General features: G+C 30.8%; 1 protein-coding gene across 1 annotated transcript; it reads left to right on the forward strand.

The window, feature by feature from the left end:
* On the forward strand, positions 1–3,158 carry LOC130940737 (uncharacterized). Its single transcript, XM_057868970.1, has 2 exons — positions 1–470; positions 2,645–3,158. Exons 1-2 carry the CDS (start codon positions 1–3, stop codon positions 2,880–2,882), a joined length of 708 nt encoding a protein of 235 aa, XP_057724953.1. The 3' UTR covers positions 2,883–3,158.
* Positions 3,159–19,463: the final 16,305 nt, after the last annotated feature.

A 19,463-nucleotide genomic window follows, 5' to 3' on the forward strand; every position in this document is an offset into this window, starting at 1 on the left:
ATGTCAATGTTGGTTACTGAGGACAACAACAACAACAACAATAATAAGCCTCATGTTGTTGTTGACGTAGACAATAATGTCTCTCAAGGTAGTACTAGTAGCTGTGTCGGCAATGAAGGTTGTGCTTCTTCTGAGACAAGTGAGGAACAACAACAAAGTAATTCCCATGATTCTGGTTCCGAGATTGTTGCTGGAGCAATTGAGAAAGAGAGAGGGTCTTCAGTTTCATCAGATCAGTGTTCTGTGGAGCTTGTGGATCTGGAGAGTGATGTGGATAAGGTACGGCACTTAGATCATGATAATAATAATAATAAGGTGGAGAGGGATTGCAGGATTTGTCACCTAAGCATGGATATGACCAACCATGAATCTGGTGGGTCCCCCATTGAACTTGGTTGTTCTTGTAAGGATGATTTGGCTGCTGCACATAAACAATGTGCTGAGGCTTGGTTCAAGATCAAAGGCAACAAGTAAGTAACTAAGTACATTGCTGAATTAAAGGGAGAAAATAAGAAAAAAAAAATTACCTTGTTTCTTGAAATGGTTATTATGTCTTTCTTGATGAACAATGTGTTGATCTTGATTCTCCTTGGTGTCACACTGAATCTGTGAAATTTTGGATAAGTTCAGAGAGAAAAAATAAAGAAAGGGCCACTTGGGTGGTTATGGTTTTCTTTGAGGATTTGATAGATACTCTCCATTGCCAAATCTAGAGATGTTTGACTTGTCTATTTCTTGCTTACCCTTTTTGTATTATGCTTGTGATAATGTAAGCTAAAGGGTAGTGCTTGATGAAATGACTTTATAGTGGAGAGTGGAGACTCAACTATAACATATATAAATACAATTCTTCTTATGAAGGATGTTGGGAAAACTAAACTAAGCTACATTGTTGCAAAAAGGGATTAGATATCAATACACTTTTAAGTAAGGTTCCTATGTATTTGTTTCTATATGAGGGATATGTTTTTCTCACCAAATTGGACTTTACTACTGAAAGTCAACCTTAGTGGTGTTTGTTGTCAACTTCCACCTTCCACAAAGTGTTTTAATTGACTAGGTTGTCTATGGTTCCTTTATGCTTTTTCTTCTTGTTAGATAAATAACTAAATAAAATCATGCATAGATGTATTAATACCATTTACTTAGGAGTTGTGTGCTACGTGCATTTTCATGTCAAAAGTTGCAGTTTCACCCGTTTCTCATCTTCTATCAGTATATGAGCTTGTCCATTCTCAAATTCATAAGCCAACTGAGTCATATAATTGAAGTTTTCATCGTAACAAACAAGGAAAACATAAATACCATATGAGCAAGTTTGAATAAAGACAATTAAAGGCCAATAGAAAATAATATCTGAATATAAAGTGATGTTCATTCCAGTTTGGTTTCTAGTTGTACACTCTGCTCTGATATTTGTAACCAGAAGCCCAAAAATAAGTATCATCCTATGCAATTTTCGGGAATAGTTTTTGCTAACAAGTGCTGTGCTAACACTTGTTAAGGTTTCAAAAGTGGTAAACTTTTATAAGAAAGAACAAACTTTTTAAGTTTCCAATGCATTGGAAAATTGAAAATTGACCCCTTTTAATAAGGCTTGCAGTTATAGAAGATAATTGTAGTGCTCCTGATAACTAAGCTTTGAACTTTTGCTGGACATTAGTTGCTTTGGTGGTGTTTTTCGATTACTTTCATCTGATGTATAGTTGATCTTTATGTGTTCTGTCTTTCTTGAATATTCCTTAGTGTTGAACTTTCTTGGTTTTCCTTAACTATATCGTCAGCTAAGAACATCATGTTTTGGATCACTTGCCCTTTTCTAGTGCATTCTAGATCACTTTCGTTTTCTTGTAAGGCATTTTTTGCATTGAGTCAGTTATTCTGCTTTATATCCATCTTTATGTTCCAAAATTCTAAGTTCTAAAGTCACGAATTCGCAGCAGAAAGTTAAGCATTGTCACTTTTGTAGAAAGGGAATTCAGGATCCTTGAACTGCACATCCATATTTTCCAGGATAATTTTTTGGTGTTTCATACCATAAGCATTCATATATATGTACTTTTAGCCATTTTCGTATCTTTGTAAGCCGTTACAAGGAACAGTGAATATTTGCAGCAGCTTAGCAAGTGAATGATCGGCTGCTCTAATTTCGGATATAATATACTCTAAAACTTAGACCTAGTGGTGCAAAGTGTCTCTGAAAAACTTGGAGATGGTTGTGGTTCATATGATGTATTTATCAGTAAAATATTTCTCAAGATCAATATTTTTCATTGTGGGGTGGGATGGTTGAAGGCACTTTGATGGATCCATATTGTTTATGCAGCCTGTTAATTGATGATGCATTTGATTTGAGTAAAGATTCACTTCGATCATCGACTTGGTAAGCATGATTCATTTTAGTCCTTAACATTTTAAAGTTAATACTTTTGTCCCCAAACTAATAGGTTAGATGAGACTAAAATGACAAACCAATTTTGGGATCAAAATTCTCATTTTGGAATGTCAAGGACTAAAATGAATCATGCTCGCAAAATCGACGATTAAAGGGAAGCTTTACTCAGGTTGATTTACTTCTGGTTGTGTTTTACACACTATTGGAACTTCCCTGCATTAACAATTTGACTTTGTATGATTGTATCAGAACTTGTGAAATTTGTGGATCAATTGCACACAATGTAGCCGGCACAATCGAAGTTCAAATGACAGAACAGTGGAATGACTCCAATGATGCTTCCATGGCTCCACCAACCGGGCCTGCACCCCCGGCCGGCGAAACTCGAAACTTCTGGCAGGGACATCGTTTTTTGAATTTCCTACTAGCTTGTATGGTCTTTGCATTTGTCATATCCTGGCTTTTTCACTTCAATGTGCCCTCATGAATGAAGCAGGTTAAGATGATTGAGGGTGTAATCAAACCAATCTATGGATCTTATTGTCACAGGTAGCAAACTCATTTACCTGTGTCTTCCTCAAATTGTTGATTTTGGAGGCTATGTTTTTGCTTTTTACATATATGAATGATGTTCATTATGTGTATTTTTTGATGTAGTATTGTTGTTGATACCTTCAAGAGTATTATGGAAAGTTAAGTTTATTTTCATTACCCGAATTTGTATATCATTGTAGAAATTGTATTGGACATTTCAATTCACATTTTTTTCCTGGTATAAGATACTTTTATTTGAGATTGTCTTCAGTGTGTGTTAGATGTCAATATTAACCCATTATTAGTATCAATTATGTTAGATATACACCAAAAATCAGCTACTAAATTAACTATCTATATAGAATATATATTGAAATACAAAATATATATTAAAAATGAGTTAAATCAATACTTTATATATTTATACACAAATATATAATCACTGACTTGGTGACTGATTTTTAATGTTCACATATTTTTGTACGAGTATATCAATATATCAAAGATGGTTTCATTTCAACTGTTTTGTAGTAACACTAAAACCAAGGATCTTGAGTTAGGAACTTTCATTGTTGAACTGATTGCTACTTTCATGAGCCACTTTAGACCTGAGAGAAATTGAAGGGGAGAAAGAAAACAAGTAAACTAGATGTGGAGACCAAAGAACTAACAATTAAAAATCAATCAAAGCATTATACTTGGCCCTAATTATCTGGCATAGGGGTAAAAACGTAAATAGGGGGTGACACCATGCACTTCAATTATTATAAGATGGAGGGAAAAAATATATAAATTAATGGGGCCTTATTGTACACTCAACCAGATACCAATAGATTCTTACACCCTTTTTCATAGATCATAAGTCTCATTTACAATTGATTCTCCCATTTTTTTTTGTCTTTTTCCTTTTCTTTATGTGAAATAATAACTTTTTTTTTAGCAAATCAGTGGCCTTAACCAAGGGTTTAACATGTTTGGGAACTATTTTTTTTTTTTTCTGGAAAAGAAAAATAAGGATGTTAAAATAGCTTATAACTGAATCTAATAATTTTAAGTCGATAAAAAGTTTATAACCGAAAATAATAGTTTAAAGCTTATTCTTATTATAAGTATTATATTATAATAATTTTACTAATTTGATCTTAAATATCAAATATTAAATAATATAAATAATCATTTTATATCTATTTATGTATTTGCAACATTTAAGAATGATTATTTTTATATATTTCAAATACAATAAATTGTTTTAAAATTACTTTTTAATTAAAGTATTTAAACGTAAAGTAGCTATCCTACAATCAATTATTTAAAAAAAATTATGTAAATAAAAATATTGAAATAAATTTAAATTTTTTAACGCTTCATATATTACTATAAGAAATTTAGAATATATTATAGCAGGCAACAATAAAATGTGAAAGATATTACATAACAGATCAGGTATATCCTGTCAAAACAACTAAATAATATAAGAGTAATTACCTAAATCAGTTCTTAAAATTTCAAAGATAGGACACTTTAGTCTTGTAACTTTTGAATTACATAAAAAACTTTTCTAAGTTTAACTTCAGCCAGATAAATCAGTTCCTGACCTTATTTCTTCGTTAAAGACAAATGGTGTTACTTGATAGGTTGCAGTTTGTTGATGCAGTAGCGGAGTTAGTTAGGAAACTAATTAGTGTAGTTAGCGTAGTAGCATTCTGTTAGTTTGTTATGATCGGTATCCTTCCTAGCAAGTAAGTTAAGTAGCTAAGTAGTGTGAGTATAGTAAGTTAGTAACTGATGTTATTTTTCATAGATGATAAAAGTAGATTTGCATGGGTATTTTTCATGAAATCAAAGGCTGAAACAGCTTCCCTTGTTCAAAATTTTGTCATTTTAGTTCAAAATCAATTCAATACAACTGCTAAAAAGATTAGAACCGATAATGGTGTTGAGTTTAAATTGCCTTCGTTCTATAATTCTAAGGGCATCATATCTCAAACATCTTGTGTTGATATTCCCCAATAAAATGAAATTGTTCAACAAGAGCTCTAATGTTTCATGCTAATATGCCGAAGGTTTTCTGAAATTATTCTGCAGAACATGCAGTCCATTTACTAAATAGAATTCCAAGATGCTTGTCCTTATGAAATTTTAAAAGGGAAATTGCCTGATATTCAATACTAAAGAATTTCGGCTATTTCTAGACATGTAGCATTTTATGAAAACATTATGCCATTTGCTACTTCTAATTTCTCTGAGTCTGAGAATCCACGTGCCCTTCTCATGAACATAAGTTCATTGATCCATTTGGCTTCTCATATAGTGGTTATCCAGATGACGCATTCACTCAAAATAACATAAGCACGCCATCATTGCATGCTAATGCATCTCATGGCTCTCAAAATGCTTCTGTACCATCTGAGCTAGCCCCAGATCTAAATGCTTGGTGTGAACATGGCTCATCTCAATTAGAGAATATGCTTAAAGGCTCGGATTTTGATGCCTCGGGTACCATTCATCATATCTTGGAGATTTTCAGTGCATGTTAGCCTCTTCAAACAGTTCAGATACATCCAATACATCACAAAAATATGGAATTTTACATTTAGATTCACCAGAGACTGAACTACATGTGCATCAGCATAGTGCATTAGTTGCATCCATGCATGTTAAGCCTAGGAATTATGATGAGGCTGTCATAGATGCCAATTGGAACAAGGCCGTTGAAAATGAACACATTTTGGATACTCATGGCAATTGCAGCAACTCAGAATTTGTTCTTACATAAATTAGATGTAAATATGACTTTTCTCCATGGAGACTTAGACAAGACAGTTTATATGCGGCCTCCTCCGGACTTGCAAACTCCAGAACCAGGACTTGTGTGCCGATTGGACCGATCACTTCATGGGCTAAAGCAAGCTAGCCGCCAATGGAATACAAAGCTTGCTGCCTCTCTCACAAATGTTGGCTACTATCAATGCAGACATGACCATAGCATGTTTACAAAGTCATCCTCTCAAAGATTTAGTATAATACTTGTATATGTTGATGAACTGGTGCTTGCCGGAAATGATTTGGCTGAAATCACTCATATGAAGGAATATCTCAATGGCTTATTCAAGATCAAAGATCTTGGTGAGCTGAAATATTTCCTTGGAATGGAGTGACTCGAGACAAAATCCATTTCAACACCAACGGATTATACAAATTCTGGGACTCCACTTTTCTCTTGTTCATAATATAGAAGAATTGTAGGTAGACTGTTGTTCAGTAGCATTAAAAGTTCTTCCTTACCTCAAAGGAGCACCTGCTCTGGGACTATTCTTCTCACCATTCACTGACCTAACTCCATCCGGGTACTCAGACAGCAACTGGGGAATCTGCCCTGACTCTAGAAGATCTGTTACAGGTTATTGTTTTTTCTTAGGCACATCCATTGTCTCATGGAAGAGCAAGAAGCAGGACACAGTGGCAGCATCCTCATGTGAGTACTAGCCTCAGCAACAAGGGAGGAGCAGTGGCTCACCTTTATGCTAAAGGAATTGAAGGTAGAACAAAAACGGCCTGTTAGCATCTATTGTGACAGTCAATCAGCCTTACACATAGCTGTTAATCCAATTTTTTATAAAAGGACAAAGCATCTTGAAGTTGATTGTCACATTGTAAGAGATAAGTGGCAAGAAGGGGTGACAAAATTATTGCCGGTTCCGAGCAATGAGCAAGCAGCGAATATTCTGACTAAGGTGACGTCTCCAAATCCTTTTCAATCTTGAGAGGGGGTGTTACTTGATAGGTTGAAGTTTGTTGATGCAGTAGCAGAATTGGTTAGGAAACTAACTAGTGTAGTTAATGTAGTAGTATTCTGTTAGTTTGTTATGACCGATAACCTTCCTAGCAAGTAAGTTAAGTAGCTAAGTAGTGTGAGTATAGTAGGTGATGTATATATATGTCTTGAAGCTATTAGTTGTACTTTAGCTTCTTCCATTCACTTTCTCTCTAAGAAATGAGATTCATCCCTCATTCTCTCTCTTCTTCAACTTAGTTCTTCTCTTGCTTCTTTCTCCCTTTTTCTTTTCTCTCCACACTTGAACTTGCACCATAGAGATGATGAGAGCAGCTCTACTTCACTCACACCTCTTCAACAGAAGAAAAATGTCGATGAAGAAACAAGACCAAGGATTGATTTGTCTATCGAAATTAAATTTACAGGAGTTTTTTCTATACTTCAAAAGTTAAAATACTAAAAGTGTCAATCTTAAAAGTCTCACAAACTGATTTAAATAATTACTCATCATATAAATACGATCATCTAGTATATATATATTTCAATACATGATATAATATAACATGCTCTGATGTTTTATGGGAAATTTAGCATATCAGAACTCAGAAGCACATATAATAGCGTTACCTAATTAATAAGTAAAAAAGTAAATACGTACATGTATTTTTAATGTGTACCATCGTACATCCCAAAATTTTTTATATGTATTTTGGTTCATTTACTCAAGGTTTATTTAAAAGTTTCAAACAAAAATTTTTTTTGTCTTTTTTGTTTATAAAAAATTACATTAATAGTATTCGATCTAATTTTTTAGATATATTTTTAACTTTTTAAAAAATTGTTTAACAGTTTTTGAAAAAGTAACAAAAAAATTAATAATTTTTTTTATTTTTAAAAACTATTTTATCACTCTTATTTATCATACAATTTTAAAACAAGTACTTTTATGATAATTTTTTAAAGACCAAAACCAGATATATCATTTATATATCTAATGATTCTTTTAATAGCCAAAAGATGAGATTTTTTTGGGTGTGATTGGAATTTAGAACAAACTCTAACATTTTGAACTATATTCAATTTAGAGAAAGTTAGATACGTGAGAGATTTGATCATTCCTTTATACCTTATTTCATCCACCTCTTTGCCATTTTCATTCTTTTCAAATTTAGAGTTGGAATGGATTAGTGTATTCATTGGTTTGTAATTTTCTAAACCAAATTTCTTTACCAATTCTTTGGTATATTTACCTTGGTATACAAAAATGTCATTAGAAGTTTGTTTGATTTGGAGTCTTAGAAAGAATGTGAGCTTTTCCATCATATTCATATCAAATTCACCAGTCATTAAATTTCCAAAATCAGCACACAAGACTTCATTAGTCGATCTAAATACAATATCATCCACATAAATTTGAACTAAAATGAAATGATAATTAGATTTTTTAATAAAAAGGATTGTATTCGTGATACCTTTTTAAAAACTATTTTTCTATAAGAAAAAGCTAACTCTTTCGTATCAAGCTCTAGGAGCTTGTCTCAAAACATAAATAACTTTTAAAAGTTTAAAAACATGGTTTAAAAAATCTTTGTTTTTAAAATTGGGAGGTTGTGCCACTTATACCTTTATCAATAATATCATTTAAAAGACATATTTGACAACCATTTGAAAAAGTTTGAATCCTTTGTGAGCGTTATAAGCAAGTAACAATCTTATTGCCTCCATTATTGCAGCATGGACAAAAGATTCATCGAATTACTAGTCTTGCTTTATTTCTTGTAATGCTATCATCCTCACCCAATTTGTTTCGAAAGATCTATTTAGTACCCGTCACCTTCTTTTCATTTGAACTTGGCACCAATGTTCAAACTTTATTTTTCTCAAATTGGATAAACTCTTCTTCCATTTCTTTGATCCATGATGGATCATCAAGGACTTTCTTCATATTTTGAGGTTCTATTTGAGAGATGAGGGCCATATCATTTTGTTCCATCTTTTTTCTATTTGATGATCTTGTGGTAACTCTTTGAGATGGATCTCCAATTATAAACTCTTGTGGATAGTTTTTTAAGAATGTTCATTTTCTGGGTTTAGGTGAAGTGAGAGAAGATCTGGTCTGATTAGGCTCTACACTGTTGATATTCCTAGAACTCTTAACTACAGTAGGAGACAAAATAGATTTGTCTCCTGTATTTTGATGTGCAGAATTAGATACAGTAATTTTTAGCAAGAAATCTGATTTGGCTTGATCTTAGGCTCTACGTGCGTTTTGTTCAACTTGAATTTCTATATCATTTTCATCTACAACGCTTAAAATTGAGTTAGATTCATAAAAGATAACATGTATGGTCTTTTCAATGATCTTATGTTCCTTGAGATATGCTCTATAAGCTTTGTTAGTAGTTGAGTATCCTACAAAAGTACACTCATATAACTTTAGATAAAAAATTTCAAGATTTTTCTTTGTATTTAAAATAAAATATTTATATCCAAAGACATAAAAATATTTAAGGTTAAGAGGAGTTCTTTTCCATAATTCATGGGATTTTCTTTAAGAATTTTTGAATGATGGTTCGATTTAAAATATAACAAGCTGTGTTCACAACTTCAGCTTATAGGAATTTGGATACATCATTTTCACAAAGCATAGCTCAAGTTAATTTTTGAAAACTTCTATTTCTCCTTTTAACAACTCCATTTTGTTGAGGTGGTTTAGGACAAAAAAAATTATGTGATATACCAAATTCATCATAAAATTATTCAAAATAGTAGTTTTTAAATTCTTTTCTTTGATTCTTATGAAAATAATTTTTAAATCTTTTTCATTTTGAATCTTTTTACATAAAATAGAGAAAGCTGAAAAAGCATCATTCTTATGTGCAAGGAATAGAACCCAACCAAATCTAGTATAGTCATCAACCACCACCAAGCCATAGTATTTTTTTTTCTAAATTTTGAGTTCTAGTAGCACCAAAAAGATTAATATGTAGCAATTCTAATAGTTTCTTAGTTGAAACATCTTCCTTTTCAAAAGAAATTCAGTTTATTTACTCATTTGACAAGTATCACAAGTAATGTCTTTGTCAAATTGAATTTTAGAAAGACCTTTAACTAAATCCTTTTTAACAAGTTTGAAAATTTGAAACATGCTAACATGTCCCAATCTCTTATGCCAAAACCACTTTTTCGAATTTCATAGATATAAATCATGCTAAATTTTGTTCTTTAAGTTTCTCCAAAGTAAGATCATACACATTATCATCTTCTTACAACAAATAAAAAATTACTAGATTTTTCATCAACAACTAAGCATTCTAATTTTTTAAAAGTAACCAATATCCCAAATCACAAAGTTGACTAATGCTTAAAAGGTTGTGCTTCAAACAATCAACCAAAAATACATTATCAATGAATGTAAAAAAATTCTTATTACCTACTTTATCTACGGCTATGATTTTTCTTTTTTCATCGTCACCAAAAGTCACAAAACCTCAACCGTACTTGTTTAGTTTGATGAAAAATATAAGTTTTTCAGTCATGTGTCTTGAGTATCCACTATCTAAGTACCACATGTGCTTCTTCTTCTTGAATGCAAGGTAAAATCTACACAATATTTTAGATGACCTTAGATATCCAAATCAATTTAAATTCTTTGATGTTAAATCATCTTGATTGTCCAAGAACATTGAAACTCCTAATAGTATACTTTATTTCTAACTTTTCTTTCAAAAAAAAGTATTAATGAGATGAATGCCCATATTTTTTGTAAGTTTGATAATAATTTTTATTTGCTGATTTTTCAAGATGATTTAAGATTTGAAATCTTTTCTTTAAAGAAGTTGAGGCTTCATTTTTAAAACTTGATTTTTGAAAAACATATTCATGTTTATCAACATACTCCAACCCAAATTTTTAAATAAAGGGTTTTGACTAGCTAGTAATTTATCCAATTTTTTTGAACTTTAAGCAAATTTAACTATATCTTAATTTAAATCTCTAATCACATTGTGCAACCTCTCATTTTTTTCAATTTGGTCCCACAAATCAATAACCAAATGCTTTCTTTTAAGTTTTTCATTTTCAGTTTTAAACTGTTTATTTTCTTCAAGTAAATCAACAACATTTTCGGCTTCATTTATTTTTTCTTTATGGTATGCATTTTCAACTTTTAAAGAATCAGTTTTAGCTTTAAGTTCATGACATCTATCCAAACCATTTCTAATATGTCTAGTTAACTCATCAATCATTTAACATATTTCATCATTAGTTAGGATAGGATGGTCTACCTCATCAGTTGGTTCTTGGTTAGCCATGAAGCATGCATGAGTTTTATGTTCAGATTCTTTTTCATCCTTTGAATCATTTTTTAAATCTTTTCAAGAGGCCATTAGCACCTTTTTCTTGTTTTTTCTCATCTTGTCTTTTTTCTTGAGCTTGGGACGGTCATACTTGTAGTGGCCAACCTCCTTATAGTGATGATAAATTATTTTACCGAGATCTTTTTTTTATCTTTTAAACTTAATCATTTGCTCATTCCCTTGTTTTTTATGAACCTCCTTAGCCTTCTAGCAAAAAAATACAATTTTATTATCTGATAAATCATCATTGGAATTATCTTCCAATGACTCAGTAGATTTCAAGGCCACTTCTTTCCTTTTAGCATCACGGTTCAGGTAGATGGTTTCATAAGCAAAGAGTTTTTCTCTCAACTCATCATAAGATATTTGTGGTTCATGATGGATGGTTTCATAAACAAAGAGTTTTTCTCTCAACTCATCATAAGATATTTGTTTTAGGTTACCACTTTTAGCAATGACTATAGCTTTAGTTTTTTACTCTTTGGTAAGGTTTTTCAGTATTTTTCTCACTAGCACATAGCATCCAAGCTATTGATGATAGCCATGAATCTCTCGAACATTTCATCAATATTTCCTCTTTCTTCATAGCAAATATCTCTTATTCTTTTCTCATCATATCGATCCTTGTTTCCTTCACTTGTTCTGTGCCCTCATGAAAGACTTAAAATTTATCCCCAATCTCTTTTACTGTTTTGCACTTTGATATCTTCCGATACTCCTCAAAACTAATTGAGCAGTGTATCATGTTGATTGCTTTGGCATTTAGCTCTACTTTTTTCTTGTCTTTATCATTGCATTCAACTTCCTTTTTAGGTGTCACAACTTCTTCTACACTTATTTTTGTTGGAATCTGTGAACCATTCATGATGATCTTCCAGATATTATAGTCAACAGATTGGACAAATATTTGCATTCTTTCCTTTCAGTAGTTATAATTCTTGCCGTTAAAGAAAAGAAAGTCTGTTGTTGGACTAACTTTCAGTGAGTGTGTAAATCACAACATTAGAACCCATGTTATTGGCCATTCGGATCTTTTTTCTAAACTGTGAAGTTTTAATACCAATTGAAGGTTTGAGAATGACCTAGAAAATGGGGGTTGAATCTACGACCTCCTTTTTTAACTTCTTTTGCTTCTGACTGGAATAGAAACTTGATTGATGATGCGTCTGTTAAGTTAAAATTTAGGAAACAATTTTATTTTATCTTTTCACGATGCATTCAGGAATAAAACAACTCTTTACTTTTAAATAGCTGTGATATCTGAGAAATATACAATGTAGGAGACATTTTTATTTTTTTTTCTTAACAAAATGAATCAGAAAAAGAGTAGATTAGAGAAAATCACACAACCATGTATTCTGGTTCAGCCATCATGTGCAATGTGACCTACATCCAGTTTCCTCCACAACAATGGAGGAATTTTCACTATTTTTCACAAAGATTACAAATACCAATTTTTCTAGAATTCAACCCAATCCTATCTGGGACAAACCCAACTTCTACCTAAACTAGATTTGGCTAGGTTCACTCCCTAGACTTGCAATCACTAAGTGCTCACTCAACTTAGCAAGGGAATCTCATTATGATCATGTGTACAAAATAGAAAAACATACAAAAGAATTTTGACATAATTTTTTGACTTTTTTTTATATTTTTTTTATCTTTTCTCTCAATAACTTTTACTGATACTTCATTATACGCCTTTTTTCATTGAAAGGAAACAAAGAAAAGATTAACACTAAAGAACAAAAAATTTAATGTAAAACACTGAAAGAAAAGAAGGGTAACTTGTAAGTTATGAGAACCCAAACTGTGTGCTCACTCTTTGAATCAATCTCTGCTTATTTACTCTTTTAATAGAGGAGTAAAACTTTCAAAGATTGAAGCTTGGTTTGAGCAGTTGGCTTTCTTCTTTTTCAAATATCACAGAGCATCGCAGAAGACAACACTAGCGATTAAATCTAACATACAAACAAATCTTATTACTTCTCTTTTATTTTTTTTTCATTTTTCTTCAAGAATCTAAGCAATTTATCAATATTTTGCCTTTAAATTTGATTCTTAACCCTTGATTTGTAGCAGAGTTTTATAACCTCGACTTTCTTCAAATTATTAGTTTGGTGCTTGAGGGAGGATAGCATTTTCACAACTTACTTAATGAAGCACCAAGAAGAAAATTATTTTCTGAATCACCTTGAATTTATCGTTGTTTTTTGTTGTCCCAGCCTCTGCCTCTGACTTTCTTTTTCTTTCTCTTTAATTTTTTTATTTTGGTAATCAATTTTTCTTTTTAATTTGAGTCCTAATCAAAACTACTTTTTTTTTTTTGCTTAATCTTGGAAGTAGTCACGTGAGTAGAGAAGAGAGAAGAGAGAGAATTTGTTTGGTTATATTGGCTTGGTATAGACGGAAATATATTGTTTAGAGATTAACAACTATTTCCTTAGGCCAAGATTGATTTGAATGAGTATTTATGGGCCTAAACCATATTTTGGGACTTTGTTAACTTGTTATTAGGTCTGATTTGATTTCAATAATCTCCTACACAATAAACAAACTAATCACATACATAATTAAGCTTTTAACTCAATAATAATGTTTAGTCATCTTCACTTAATTTGTTATTATTTCTTTAAACTCAACAAGATTTGGAGTAAATTGAGAATTAAACCAATTAAATTATAATTAGTTCAGATTGATTTGATTTTATTTTTTTTATACGTATTCGAACTAAATCAAACCGATTAAGAACAAATTGGTTCGGTTAGGATAATTGGATACCCAATACAATAACAACATCGAAGCCTTATCTTACTAGGTGAGATTGGATACCCAATACAATAACCAATCTGCCCTTATCTTCTCCATCTTCCTTCAGCTCCTCCATCACCACGTCGGCTGCCTGGTCGTTGAAAACCGCTAATTTTGTAGCTCGTGCACTCCTTAAACTCGTACCCACATACTCCCTTTCCGCAACTGTTCTTCGTTGTTCACAAATATAGTCACTTTTTTCATTAGTTTCTTCATAACAATTCAATCCAAAAGCCTCCCGTCCCACTTCTTTCACTAGCACATCGAACCCACTGATACCTATTGTGATATAGACCCATTCGTTAATCATATCCATGATACAAGTATCAATTTGCACTCATCCAACACTAAAAGACATGCACGATTCTGTCACAACCGACTACTTCTCTCCATTGGCCTCCTAACATACTAAAGGTATCTGCTGACCACGTATGTAACAGAACCCTGTAACATTCTAACCACACTCTTCGAGTTTCACATCACTCCGTCTCATCCCATCTCCATATACTATGGAAGAATTGCAAGAGACTATGCATTTTAAACGTATATGCTTCTTCCGCATTCAATACAGAATCAAAAGTCAAAAGAACTTTATATGCTCCCAGTTCCCGTATTTGGACAACTTGAGGCAGGTTTTTTCCAATCATCTTTTTCAAGGAACTTAAATCAATTGCCTTTGTCGTACTGCCGACCAGACTTCTCTATAGCCACTCCAGATTCTCTTTCACCACTGATACTTCTACTTTCTTTGTCCACCCATTTCCATGCGAGTCTGGCTCTTTTTGGTGCCTTGTTAGTTTCTCTACTTGTCTTTGATTATCTCCTTCCTGAGGTTGAGAATTTGTCTTGTTCCGACTATCACCTCCTTCCTGAGCTGTCTTTCGAATCTTTGTCTCAGTTGTTCGTCTATACTTCGCTTCTCCCACGTACACAATCTTCCCTCTCAACCTCATACGATTCATTTCAGTTATAGCCTTCAGAGCTCCACCTTTCGTTGTGTATCGGATGAACGCAAAAATATACATATTACCACCTTTCTGTTTTCGTGATACATAAATGTCGTTAATCCGTCCAGTCTAATTAAACAGATGGAATAATTCATTCTTCAAAATGTTTTCAGAGAGATTATCAACAAAAAAAAAAAAAAACTCATTTTTCAACTGTTGATAATTCTTCTCGATTTCAAATCCTGTGATCTTTTACATGTTTTCTAGTTCTAACCCACTGTCTGTTTCCACCCCATCTCTCACTCCTTCTCTCATCTCTCCCATGCTCATTAGTTTCCCATATATATAGCAATTCAATCCCATTTGATTTTGAATACAAAAATTTAAATCCGAAATCTCTTCATAAAAAAATCAAGATATTTATCACTTTTGCCAATTTTCTTTCTATCGATATTAATCATGATATAGGCGGGCACATTAAAAGAAGACAGATTCATTAACAAAATAATACAATCCTATACGAGGCCCACTTCATAACAAATATCAAACAAATCATGAATACATATAGACCATAGAGATTTGAGAGGGAACATGAACACTTACTACTTAAGATCTTAAACAGAACCTTTGTTTTATTCCATAGTCCCTTTAAATAAATAAAAATACAAAAATAAACGTCCTAGTGTTGTAAGTTGAAACAACATATATTGTGACATGGCCCATGGCCACTCAAAACATGTAAAGACTAATTAAGGAGAACGTGCATGACATATTGACATGATTTAGAATTTGAATAACGACGACAATGTAATTTGTCACTTAATACTATCTTGTCATCTCAACAGAACCCATAATCAGAAAATAGAAATAGAATCGGGAAACACCTCACATGTCTCTTAACATTGGAGACATGAATGGATTTCATGTGATCCTAACCCAGCAACCAGCACCAACTACCAATGCAAAAAAATTGGAATGGGCATGGCCATGGCCATGGGCTACCATTCTCAATTACACTTATATTAGAATGTTGGTCGGATCTTTGCTTCTGTGTCCAATTAGACGCTTACTACTATGTCAAAAATTATAACTACGGTTAAGCATCCAATTAAAATGTGACATGTGGAATTCTAATTGGTTTTTGACTGGTTGAAGACTTGTCCAAATGAACATTTTGTCCATTTTTTCTGTGGTTAAAGTTTATATACTTAATCTTTCTCTTAACGAAATCAATTTTAATTTTTGAATCTTCTATATAACTAAATGGAGAAAAAATATTAATTAATTTGTGTTGATGATTGTTGCTTCTTGAATGTTTTTAGTGAAAAGATTTTGAAAAAGATTAACGAGATTTTTGTCTACACTTTATATTGTGTGCCATCATTTTATTAGTTGATAGATTCATGTTTAATGATGATTTTTGGATTGAAATGAAAAGAGTGAAATTTATTAACCTGTATTTATTCTTTGTAAATACATATTTTTGTGATTTTTTAATTATGTTTAATTGATTAAAATATATTTTTTAGGTCTTTTGAATTGTCAAATTTATTTCACTTTTATTTTATTTGATATTTTGATATATTTGTTTAAATTGTTTAAGGTTTAAGAGATAATAATAGATTAAAAAAATGGAAGAAAAACATGTAAAAGTAGAAATTTTATGAAAAAATAAAGATTTGACTGTTTAGTCCATTTCTAATGCATTTGAAAGGAAGCATGAAGGGAGGATCAAATACAACTTATCATACACTCTTTTTTTTTTTTAGAATTTTAGTCTTTAAATTCTAGAAAAAGAAGCTCTAGCTTCTCTCTAGAATTCAAAAGTTTCTTATGAATTTTTCTTTAGTTCTAGTTGTTAGTTTTGTTCAAATGTAGTTTTTAGTTTATAATTTCTTATTTGCTACTCTAAGTTTCTTAGAATATTTCTTGTTACTTTTTTTGTTTTGTTATTTTTTAGTTTTTGAATCCTTGTTAAATTCTCACTTTTTATTAATGAATTTGATGTTTTATGCTTTATTATTGCTTATTTGAGATATTAGTATTGCTTTCTTAAATTAGGTAGTTATAGATTTTACTAATTTTTGTAATTTATAAACTTTTATATTTATGTACTCTAGCTATTTGATAAAATATTTGAACTAGTTATAGAGTAAATTTTTATTTTTGGCTTGGGTTAAAAATTTGGGTGAACTTGAGTTACTAATGTTTAAGTTTGATTGATAATTTAGAGATATAAATTAATTTTTTTTACTAATGTTAATCTTTTACTAATTTAATTATTCAATTGATTAGAACTTGTAGATTATTAGGATTAATTAAACCTAATGAATTTTTCTCCATTTGTAGAGATTGACGAATTGAATTTACTTTTTGTAATTATCATATATTGTAATTAGTGACAAAGATAATAATCTTTAACCCTCCATTTTTGTCAAAATTTTTTATAACTTGAATTTATTTTATTTTTCTAGTTTATTATCTTAATTACTTTTAATTTAATTTCGTTGCCATTTAATCTTTAGCTGCACTTTTAACTTCTTACTATTTAAATTTTCATCAACTATAATTAAATTCCCTAACTCTCTCATAACTAATAATTACGCACTACATTGTAATTTCAAGAGAAAATTATTTATGATTAAACTCTCAAATTATTATTTTAAATATTTGTGACATTTTTTAACTAGATTTTGAAAATATTAAATTTATCATTTATCATTAGTCTTCCCAAAATTTTCTCACTAAGAACATTCAAGAAACAATAATTATCAACACAAATTAATTATTTTCTTCTCTATTTAATTATATGCAAAATTCAACAATTAGAATAGATTTTATTTAAATTTTTTTAACCACGGTAAAAATAGAATGTTCAATTGGACAAGTCTTCAACAAGTCAAATATCAATTAGAACATTCACATGTCAGTATGTCACATTTCAATTTTACTTTTAATACATAGCCATCCATAGTCATAACTAGGGTAGTCACCCCAGACGTGACCTAATAAAATTATTATTTTACAGTTTTATTAAAATAACATTTTATGTAAGCAAAACCAAATTATAGTATGAGCTAGCGAGGTATTAAGCCTTTCACATTTTAATTAAAGATGACGTTAGTTAAAAACAAAACCAATATTCCGTATCCAAAAATATTTGGAAGGGAAATGAAAATTAGTGCGAAATTATCTTATTTTGAATTCAGTTACACTTTTTTGCATTAATCATTGTTAGAATAATTAGATAATATTAATTTTTTTAAATATCTAATTATAAATATTATTATATACATAAAACTAAAAATATCAAATTAAATAAAATAATTTTGAGTTATTTTTTCGTTAACATTATCGCTCATCTTATATGGTTGGGCCACTATTAATCATGTGGCCGATATTTTCCTAGGTTAAACTGTAGGGTATCTTTCATGAGTATGATCATATTCTTTAAACTAGTTAGTAATTATGGCGTTAAAGATAAAGTTTTTATAAAAGGATTTGCTATTGTATAAGGAAGCAACGTTTGAATTGTGGGGTACGGTAAACCACCCTCTTTAATTACGTCTTCTTTAATCCCTTTTCATAAATTGCAACACATTCATGAATTTTTATCTTCCTCTTTTGTTGATTTCAACCTTTGAATCTAAGTTTTCCAAATCTTGATCAAATTCTTTCGTTAGATTGAAAAGAGGAGTTTTAACACCAACAGATTTTGTGATTTGTAATCATTAATTAGTTATTATTATTAATATTAATATTTTTAATAGTATAAAATTATATCTAATAATATAAAATTTTTTTTGTTAGTTAAATGTTGATTATTTTAATAAAAATACTGATCTCTTAAATTTTTTCTGAGATAATACTCAATTTGGTCCTTAAACTTACACATGAGTCTCAATTTAGTCCCTGAAGTTTCAATTGCCTCTATTTAGTCCCTGAAGTTTATAAATGTGCCTCATATTAGTCTCTGAGACCATTTTTTGTACAAAAACGTTAATAGAACGCTGTTGTAGACTATCACATGTCACGTTAAAACTTGTAAAATGATGCAATTTTGGTTTCGATATTTAAATAGCTCAAAAAGAGCATCGTATTACTTATTTTGTTAGGTAAAATTTTAATAAACACCATTTTGGATGTTGTTTTTGGGTTATTTGAGTGCCAAAACAAAAACGACATCATTTTACAAAGTTTAGTATGGCATCCGACTATCACGACAATGTTCCGATAACGTTTGTAGATTGAAAATTGTTTCAAAGACTAACATGAGTTATGTTCACAAAGTTTTGGGATTAAATAGAGGCAATTGAAACTTCAAGGACTAAATTGAGACTCGCGTGTAAGTTCAGGGACCAAATTGAGTATTATCTCATTTTTTCTACTATCAATTCATATATATATATATAGTGCCAAACTATTATTACTACGTTAATTTCATATTAATTAAAAAAAATAATTATTACGTATGATTGTGATAATTGTGACACAGATTTATTTATTTTAAATCATGAGTCTCCGTTACTCTTAAGCTGTCTAAATTTGAAGGTAGAGTGGAGTAGATAACCATATTAATTCTACTAGAATGACGAATAATTAACTACCTTAGCTTGCTAATCTCACTTTATCTACTCCATGAC

This window comes from Arachis stenosperma, chromosome 7 (genome assembly GCF_014773155.1).
Source record: "Arachis stenosperma cultivar V10309 chromosome 7, arast.V10309.gnm1.PFL2, whole genome shotgun sequence".
NCBI lineage: Eukaryota > Viridiplantae > Streptophyta > Magnoliopsida > Fabales > Fabaceae > Arachis > Arachis stenosperma.

What these genes read in the sequence shown, in the direction of transcription:
- LOC130940737 (XM_057868970.1), top strand. Translation starts at nt 1, where the DNA reads ATGTCAATGTTGGTTACTGAGGACAACAACAACAACAACAATAATAAG. An exon ending in TTCAAGATCAAAGGCAACAA is followed by an intron (nt 471 to 2,644) that starts GTAAGTAACTAA and finishes TGATTGTATCAG; the next exon opens with AACTTGTGAAATTTGTGGAT.